The 10,188-nt window shown below is 34.5% G+C and overlaps 1 protein-coding gene across 1 annotated transcript; it reads left to right on the top strand.

The window, feature by feature from the left end:
- Window positions 1-1,948: 1,948 nt before the first annotated feature.
- On the top strand, window positions 1,949-6,901 carry LOC115454660 (macrophage mannose receptor 1). Its single transcript, XM_037439674.1, has 5 exons — window positions 1,949-2,101; window positions 2,172-2,429; window positions 4,293-4,487; window positions 5,422-5,673; window positions 6,188-6,901. The coding sequence occupies exons 1-5, from the start codon at window positions 2,047-2,049 to the stop codon at window positions 6,373-6,375; spliced, it is 948 nt and encodes a 315-aa protein (XP_037295571.1). The 5' UTR covers window positions 1,949-2,046; the 3' UTR covers window positions 6,376-6,901.
- Window positions 6,902-10,188: the final 3,287 nt, after the last annotated feature.

Consider the following 10,188-nt stretch of genomic DNA (forward strand, 5'->3'; position numbering starts at 1 on the left):
TCCATCGCAAACCACTTTAGAGTTAGCTGCAGGGTTAGGTGTGAGCGATAAAAGTATTTTAATCCTTTTGAAGCAAATTAGAAAAGCAAAATAGCTTGAAAGGTACCTCATAGATTGAGTGAATCAAACCAGCAAAATCGCGTCGAATGCTGCGTTACATTGCTCAACCAACACTATCATTATAGGATTTGTAATCGAATGATTACCTGTAATGAAAAGTTCTTCACAATGGCTGGATCCTAGAGAACCATGCAAATCCTGCCCCAAGCGAAAATTGATTCAACGAAGATTAGTTTTGAGTGTTTGGTGGACTAGCGCTGGTGTCGTTCACTAACGCTTTCTAAAATCTGGCCAAACGATTATGGCAGATATCTATTATCAGCAACTGGAAACCATGATGGGCAAACTAGCTGCCAAAAGGAGGCTGGTCAATCGCTGTAGGTCACTGTTGCTTCAGGACAAGGCTAGACCACACACTGCACAACAGACAGCCACTAAACTAGAGGAGTTGCAATTTAAATGTCTGCGACATCCGCCGTACTCTCTCCGGACCTTGCTCCAACAATTACCATTTTTTCAGTAAATTCAATAACTTTTACATTGAAAAAAATTCGACTCCGATGTGGCATTCCAAACCGCCTCCAGAAAGTTTATTGATTCTCGCCCCCATGTTTTTTTTAGTAAAGAGATCATTGAACTCCCTACAATTAGTAAAAATGCATAGATAACAATGGCGCATACTTTGATTAATTAATTATATTTAAAAAAAAAATCAGTATGTATTTTTCCCATACAAAATGCCAATTTCTCATGCCAAAACCTAGTATTAAGAATTTCTATCAATTTTCTGTTTATTTCTTTATAGATTTTTTCACTGAGAATCGTTATTTTTTTATTATTACAATTTTCAGTTTCATCTATCATATCATCATTATTTGAGATGGAATTAAACTCTAGTGTTAAATATTTTCGCTATATACGACGTTCAAACGACATCTGAAATCAAATTACTAAATATATTATTTAATTAGGTAATTTTAACATTTATTCTTAAAATGAAAAAAAAATCTCAGGACGTTTTTATTATAACTCACAGACTTATTTTATCTACTGCTTTTGCTTATCAAAATTACAAAATTTTAGTCAATGGCAATTAAGAGATTTTCAAGATCTCAAGAAATGCTTCAAAATTGTATTACTAAAATTAATATTGCTCCTACATTTTACATAACGATAGGAGTTAGGTTATAATTTACCTATTACAGTAAATCATAATAAAAGGAAACATTGGACAATGGTTAATTAGTGTATAATCAATAAAAAAAATTATTAATGTAATTAAAAACTTATCGTTAATAGGGCGCCCAATTGGCGGAAAGCTCCAACTTACAGCAAACACAACACTGCACGACACGAAGCGACTAAGACGTTTCGTCGGCTGCAAAAAGGTGCCACGCGACTGTATTAACGCAGTAATTCAAAGATTTTCAAACGATCGATACGGTACGGATCGTATTTTCAAACGATGTAAAAGGATTTAAATTAGTAATCTCCTCATGTCACATACCATGTAAACGTTGTAACCTTTAGAGTGTATATTATTTACATACCCTATAAACGCTGTAACCTGAGTGTGTCTAAAAATGTTTTCCCGTATTAACGTAGTAACCATGGTCACACTTTAGATTACGACCGATCAAATGGTGTAAGTACCTTAACTACAAAATACACTAGTTTTTCGGTGGGTTACAGCAATATAAAGTCTGAGATATGTAAAAAAATCACCAAAATTTTACGCTGTGCAAAAATTTTTTTTCATCCTAGAGCAACGAGAGTAGGTTCATTCGACGCAGAAAAATTTCCTGATTCCAACGGTGTAAAAAACGTATTTTCGATATTTCAAGGGTTACAGCGTTTATGCTTTCCAGCGTCGATATACAAACAAACTTGAGTAACATCACATTGACCGCTCATTTCATTCTCTTGCGACGTCTCGTTGCGGGCGCACGTATTTAGTTGAAAATACACAAAATTAATTACACCAAAATGTTATTAAAAAGTTTATTGATCATAGTTATGTTACAATTAACTTCAGAAACATGTAAGTAATTAAGACAGAGTTTAATTTCCAGTATTATAAGTAAACTAACGCTGTCGTGTTCAACCCACAGATGGACAAGCGCAAAAAAAGTTTTTTCGTAAAGATTACACCTTTTTAGAAGAGACTCAGAGTTTTTATAAATTTTTCTCAATTGCTAAAACTTATCAAGAGGCGGTAACAACGTGTGGCCGACAAGGCGCTACGTTGTTCTACGCTGAGGACAAACGTGAATTGGACGCAGTGGCGAAATTTTGGACACAGCCCAGAAATCTTATATTAATCGGCATATCGTCGTTAATTTCTAAGGGTGTATTCGCATCTGTCGATGGTGAGTACTGAGTATCCATTATACAGTAAATCATATGGACATCTTTATTGACACAAAGAATTAAGGCGATACCTCAAGGTCCATTTTCATACATTTTGTTTCGGCTTTAATCTGGGTAACTAAACAAGTATTGGCAAGATAATTTAAATAATCATGGATATTTCGGCCTTTAAAATTTAATATGACGAAATTTTAAAGGCAGAAATATCCATGATTATTAATTATTTTTACGTTTTTCTTCAACTGCGAGAACTATCACTAACTAGACGTGAATTTAAATAACTTTACTGTTTAGTTACCAGATTAAAACGAAACAAAATAATATCATAAAAATGAATTCTTTAAAGGTCATCTTGGTAATCTCCGTTCGCGATTTGAATTCCGAGGCTCAACAGTCCTTTTCATGTTATTTCTGGAAATTTGTGTTTATATTCCACATTTTTTTTTATCCGGGCTCGATAAAGTGACTCCATCGTATCTAATGGTAAGTGGAGAGGGGTCCAAGAGAATGTTGGCTGACGAGAGATGATTAACCCTCATTAGTCGATATAATTATGCCGGCCTGTTAGAACCGGATATACATAGGCTAATCCCGGAACGCGACTCAGTTACGTCGTCCACTATGGCGGGTTTTAACACCTTTTGTACTGTGGTCTCTATCTGGGCGGATATAAAATACATCCTGCCACCAGCAAAATATCTATACTTAATATGTTCAGTACCTACATTTAATACTGACTTTATTGTAATATGTGGTTAAAAGTGATGACACCCTTTGATAACATGACCATAAAATAAGAACAATAACTATTTTCCTACAAATAATTTGCAGAGTATATTAAATTAATGAGATGAAAACATTGCAATAGTTAACATACATGGACAATGTTACGAAACGTAATATATAGCTTTGTTTTATTGCAAAGGAATTCTGTTTATAATACCCAATGACCTCACAAGCAACAATTTAAAATAATCTGTATATTAATCAGTGAAACGAAATCTTTGTACACATTTTTAAGCACATTACACGCCTGAAGGAATGTGATATTTGACATAATTAAACTATTCCTTAAAGAAAAGAAGTGCAGAAAAATAAAATTGATGTGTTCACTTGTTCGAGCGCTAAACAAGCGCTCATAAGTCAAAAATATTAATGACACACACGTTGTTTAACAAACATACATGGACAATGTAAGCTGACTAAATCTTTAAGTACGCATAGATCTTTTAATTTTAAGTATTGGCCTGGATTCAAATAAAGACCACACACGTAATACGTACATGGAATTGCAATGGAAATACCGCATTCTAACTTTGGTTGTTTCTGTCTTGAATATTATCGTTGGGGTTTTTTAGAATGTCTTGAAGAAAGCTGTTACTTATATTTTAACTAGGTTTTACTCGTGGCGTCGCAACCTGTATATTTCCCGGAATAAAATTCCCTACTGTACTTTTCCGGTAGATGGACTATCTCAAAAGTTAATCTAAGAAATAGTATTCCTGTCTACCAAATTCCATTAAAATGTATTAAACACTTTTTGTGTTTACTTCTAACAAATATCGAAACATCTTCACTACTTTTTGCATTAGTAAAGCTCTTAGTTTTAAACCTACGTAATAAATCCTCCCGCTGTCTTAGCCTTGAACTTAGAAATGGCGTAAACCTAGGTTGAGTTTTTTATACACATACGAACATTTAAGATCAAGTTAAATAACAATTACATAGTATCATAGTTTTCGTATCATACATAGCTCGATTTTCGACAATTAAATTTTTTATGGACTTTTAACTGGTATTTGGACTAGTGCAAAGTTTCCTTAGCCAGTCTCAAAATTATAATAAATATTTCCATTTTACAGGCAGACCATTGACGGATGTTCACAATGATTGGCTACCTGGTGAACCAAACGACGAAAATGGGGAAGAAAGCTGCGTTGTTATGAACAAGAAGGGACAAATGAATGATGTACCTTGCAGACTTAAATATGCTTTCATTTGCAAAAAGACGTTGGCAAGTTTAGAATGGAACGCACATTGCCAAACTCCGTATAAACGTACGTATTCATATAAGATTTAAGGCTCAAAATTAGCTTAAACACTCCCCTACTAAATTTGTAACTCGCTAGTCTCTAAAAACAATAAAAATAATGTTAACAAAAAATTAAACCGCCTTCAAGAACCACTCAAAACCAAAAAATAATTTCACATAACAGTTATATATTGGATACCAATTTTGGAGTCGGTGCCTAATTAAAATTGCTAGTTAAGCTAGATAAATACATTAACAAATATACGAAAACAATGTGCTGCCAGCGTACAAAGTCAGCAAGTCAGATCGTCACCGGAGATGAACGCAGTGCCGCAGCACAGCAAATGGAAGCTGGAATGGAATATTTAATGATGATCGTGATGAAATTTTACGCCTCTGCCTACCCCTGACACGGGGAAAAGGTGTTATGCTATATGTATAAGTATGTGAAAATTACAGTCAACCAAACTCAATGCAAAAACATAACTAAATACGTGACAGAAAAGCTAAATTCGCGATTTCGTTTTCTTGGATGACATAATTATTCTAGTTTTTTTTAATTTTAAAACCAAACTACCGAAGTGATGTAGAAAAAAAAAATTATGGGACCAATCTGGAGAGAAATTCTTTCGAATAAAAAAAGAATTTTCCAAATCGGTTCATAAATGTTCATAAACGCGAGTTCTGAGGTAATAAACATACAAAAAAAAAAAAAAATTCACGTCGAATTGATAACCTCCTCCTTTTTTTGAAGTCGGTTAAAAACATTGTCGCTACTGGTCACTTCAAAAAGGCCTTCTATGAAAGGCAGAACAATATTACCTGCATCTTGGTCTCAGCTATGTACGAGTGCAAGATATTTCCCGAAATAAAGTCTCAATGTGTACATTTCCAACATAAAAATAGCCTATGAATCAACTGTTCACAAACTGCATTTCACCTTCTTGTTTTTATTTCAGGTTACATAGTAAATGAGGACCTCGGGAGATGTTACAAGTTCTTTCTGACTCCAATGAATTGGACAGAAGCGTTTGCAGTGTGTAACGCAGAGGAATCCTATTTGGCGATCATCAATAGCGACGAAGAGGCAAACTTCCTAAAGAAAATGACTAAAGATAATCCAAAGTACACAGTAAAGGGCAACTATTTGGCCGGAGTTGTTATGCTAGGTTTCCACAACCGCGACAGGCAGGGATGGCTTACTGTTAAAGGTCAATTTTATTGTGTTTTCTTACTTTAGTTCTATTTTCATCTTGACTTCTAAACAGAAACACGAACTCATGGACTGAATTGTAATAAACAATATCGCAATGAAATTAAAATACGAGCATAAATTAACCTTGCTCTTTCTTTGTCGTGTATTCGCGGAGGCCAGAAGCGGCTCTAGCTCATGTGCCGCCCGTGTGCAATCAATTCCTTCGCGCCCCCTAGGAGACAATGTAATCTTTAATAAATTTGATACTTAATTTTAAATCAAAAGTTATTGTGTAAAGTAAAGACGCCGCTCGCCGGCCTTAGCACGGGCGCATGTTGTTTGAGAGCGCCAGTGTCGCGAGCGACGCATGTTTCTTCCAAGGTGTTATGTCTGGCGCCTAAAACACTGCGCCCGTGTGCAGCGCACACCTTGCACAATAGGTAAAGCCACCTCTGGCGGAGACACTATCGTGTCTCAAGATAAATAAAGGTGTTATTAATTATATTACTTATTTTAGTAATATTTTCTAGGTGCCACACTAGAAGATAGCGGGTATACGCAGTGGGGTTACGCTCAGCCCGACGTGTATGACAAGTATCTGTGCGGCGCCATGTTCTACAATGGAGAACTCACCTACGGCAACTGTTCGCAGCGAAGCTTTTTCATATGCGAAAAAGAATATAAGTCCGGCTTCGACGAGAGGTTCGGAGACGAATAAGACTGATCTCACAGATAATAATAGTTAATTACTTTTGAAGGATGGAAACTTAATATTTAAGGAGACAATTTATGAATATATTTATGAAATTCTTACAACGTCTTGTAAAATTTAAGTTATAACAGATATAATTTTTGATCATAATAAGTTCATCTTTACACATAATAGGGTGTTTGACAATTTTTTAAAATGATAGAGGACTATTCACTTATAGCATGAATTATATTTTTACTGTTTAAATATGCTCAATTTATTAAATATCCGTGATTTTATTTTGTCGCGCTAAAACGCTTTGTCATGTGACGTTATCCCTGTGTAATGTCATCGCTCATATACAAACATTCGTGACAGTTCTGACACCTAACCTGCACCTTACATCAAAACAAATTGTCTACGATTTATATCTGCTAGTTGTTACTTTTCCCACAAAAAATGAATATGCCAGCATATAAATATTGTTCAGTGCCTTAAGGCGATACCTCAAGGTCCATTTTCATACATTTTGTTTCACCTTTAATCTGGGTAACTAAACAAGTATTGGCAAGTAAAGAATTTAAATTCACGTCTAGTTAGTGATTAGTTCTCGCAGTTGAAAGAAAAACGTAAAAATAATTAATAATCATGGATATTTCGGCCTTAAAATTTCGTCATATTAAATTTTAAAGGCCGAAATATTCATGATTAAAATCACTAACGTAATTAAATTCTTTACTTTACAGAAAGGTAACAAAATGTATATCGTAAAAACTCAACACCACATAATCCCGATAAATTTTCATTCATGTGCCAAAATCAAAAGATTTAAGAAAGAAGTGGTGGACTTTAGCACGATGAGATCCAAAATATACGTCGGATAAATCGACGATTTATTTTCGTGAAGTTCATTTCAATGTAAGTTTATAGTTGTATATTATGTTATAAATGTTGTTGTCACCTAAAAAAATAATGTTTTAATATAAGTGTCAAATATAGACTATGGTTTTTGTAACCTCGGTTTTTAAAAAGTTATGAGTGCGTGCCATCTGTTGTTCTATGTGTCATGCAGTCGTTACTATATATTTATTGTATTTTTTTAATTTTTTTGATTGAATGATGCAATGTTTATGAGAGATGACGTCACTAGGAATGGCGGCCGGCATCGCGTCGTTTTAGGCCGCGAGGGATACAGATTAAAAATTCAAAATTTTAATGACGTATATAAAATACTAGCTTTTGCCCGCGGCTCCGCCCGCGTTATAAAGTTTTTCGGGCTAAAGTTTTCCGTTATAAAAGTCACGCTATATATTTTCCCGGGAGCCTATGTTCTTCCCAGGGTCTCAAACTGTCTCCATACCAAATTTTATCCTAATACGTTGGGTAGTTTTTGAGTTTAACACGTTCGGGCAGACCGATGCAGCGGGGACTTTGTTTTATGATATAATTTTGTAGAACTTTTTAAGAGGAACAATCCCGTCATACATTATTGTAGCATAACTTTAACCGTTTACGCAGCGCACGCAACAGAAGCTCTCAAAACTAATAAATTGTCCCCGTTTTTGCATCATGTTTCATTACTGCTCCGCTCCTATTGGTCATAGCGTGACGATATATAACCTATAGCACTCCAGGAACAAAGGGCTATCCAACACAAAAATATTTTTTTCAGTTCGAACCGGTAGTTCCTGAGATTAGCGATTACTGCTCCGCTCCTATTGGGCATAGCGTGATGATATATATAGCCTATAGCATTCCAGAAACAAAGGGCTATCCAACACAAAAAGAATTATTCAGTTCAAACTCCTAGTTTCTGATATTAGCCATTACTGCTCTGCTCCTATTGGTCATAGTGTGATGATATATAGCCTATAGCACTTCACGAACAAAGGGCTATCCAATACAAAATGAATTTTTCAGTTTGGACCGGTAGTTCCTGAGATTAACCATTACTGCTCCGCTCCTATTGGGTATAGCGTGATGATATATAGCCTATAGCACTCCACGAACAAAGGGCTATCCAACGCAAAAATAATTTTTCAGTTCGGACCGGTAGTTCCTGAGATTAGGCATTACCGCTACGCTCCTATTGGGTATAGCGTGATGATATATAGCCTATAGCACTCCACGAACATAGGGCTATCCAACGCAAAAAGAATTTTTCAGTTTGGACCGGTAGTTCCTGAGATTAACCATTACTGCTCCGCTCCTATTGGGTATAGCGTGATGATATATAGCCTATAGCACTCCACGAACAAAGGGCTATCCAACGCAAAAAGAATTTTTCAGTTCGGACCGGTAGTTCCTGAGATTAGGCATTACTGCTCTGCTCCTATTGGGTATAGCGTGATGATATATAGCCTATAGCAAGCACTCCACGAACATAGGGCTATCCAACGCAAAAAGAATTTTTCAGTTTGGACCGGTAGTTCCTGAGATTAGCGCGTTCAAACAAACAAACAAACAAACAAACTCTTCAGCTTTATATAATAGTATAGATTTACAATACGTTTAAAACAAAAAAAATATTTGTTAAATATTGTCGCCCAATATTTTTTTCTCCTGGAGCAGTTTTATATTTTTTGGTTGCACCAGTCAAACACCCTATTGCGTAGACAATTTATTAATTACAATATAATGCCAATAAGTTTATTAACTGTCAGTGCTCGTGAATCCTGATGGATATGTAGTATGTATCTTTGCGGTCAAATAGCAGTGTGAAAGGTAGTGTTTTGGTTTCAAGAACATTGTGGCCAGTGCATGTTTAAGAGAGATCTGATACCTAATGTCATAGGTGAAGAAAGCAGCGTAGTGCCATAAAGTACTTTGTATTCTAAAATTATAGGTGGCGTTGTTACTATTTGTAATCGTCGACTTGCTTGTTTTGTAATTGGCTGTTAATTTCTATAACCGATCCCACTCCCTTTTAGTGATAATAAGAATATTTTTTTTTATTTTTACAAAAGACTTATTCCATTGATTTGTTCTAGATCAGATCGGAGATTAAGTTGGGGATCGTTTAATGAAATTGGCCGTTAGTCATGTAAAAGTATCGTTAATTCATTCAGGAAAATTAAAAGTACAAGATTGATCGACTAGAGATTTTTTTTTATATATTTAAATACTTTTATTTAGTTTTAATTATTCAATGTACTATGATGTTTAACTTTGACTGCATCTCAAATTTGTATTTTTGATTAATAAAAAAATTTGTACATTTGATTTGTTTATTTTAAGAATCAAAATGAAAATATGAAATAAAAATATGTGATATACTTTATGCAACTTTACAGGAAAACCATTTTTATTAGATTCAATATTACCGTTAAAACAGTAAAAAATCATGGTAGTGGCTATTTTAAATATTAAGGTGGTAGCTCAAGGTCCATTTTCATACATTTTGTTTCGGCTTTAATCTGGGTAACTAAACAAGTATTGGCAAGTAAAGAATTTAAATTCACGTCTAGTTAGTGATTACTTCTCGCAGTTGAAAGAAAAATGTAAAAATAATTAATAATCATGGATATTTCTGCCTTTAAAATTTCGTCATATTAAATTTTAAAGGCCGAAATATCCATGATTATTAATTATTTTTACATTTTTCTTTCAACTGCACACTAACTAGACGTGAATTTAAATTCTTTACTTGCCAATACTTGTTTAGTTACCCAGATTAAAGCGAAACAAAATGTATGAAAATGGACCTTGAGCTACCACCTTAACAAATTGAGTATTATTACGAGCATTAATTTTTTTTTTCAAGTAGACAAAATGTTACTGGTGAGTAACATAGTATATAGTACATAAAATAAAATAAAAACTACATACACCACACACATG

The sequence above is a fragment of the Manduca sexta genome, chromosome 17 (genome assembly GCF_014839805.1).
Source record: "Manduca sexta isolate Smith_Timp_Sample1 chromosome 17, JHU_Msex_v1.0, whole genome shotgun sequence".
Classification (NCBI taxonomy): Eukaryota; Metazoa; Arthropoda; class Insecta; order Lepidoptera; family Sphingidae; genus Manduca; species Manduca sexta.

Coding starts and splice junctions, on each gene's coding strand:
- LOC115454660 (XM_037439674.1), top strand. CDS start 2,047: ATGTTATTAAAAAGTTTATTGATCATAGTTATGTTACAATTAACTTCA. Junction 2,430..4,292: donor TGTATTCGCATCTGTCGATG/GTGAGTACTGAG, acceptor TCCATTTTACAG/GCAGACCATTGACGGATGTT. Junction 4,488..5,421: donor TTGCCAAACTCCGTATAAAC/GTACGTATTCAT, acceptor TTTTTATTTCAG/GTTACATAGTAAATGAGGAC.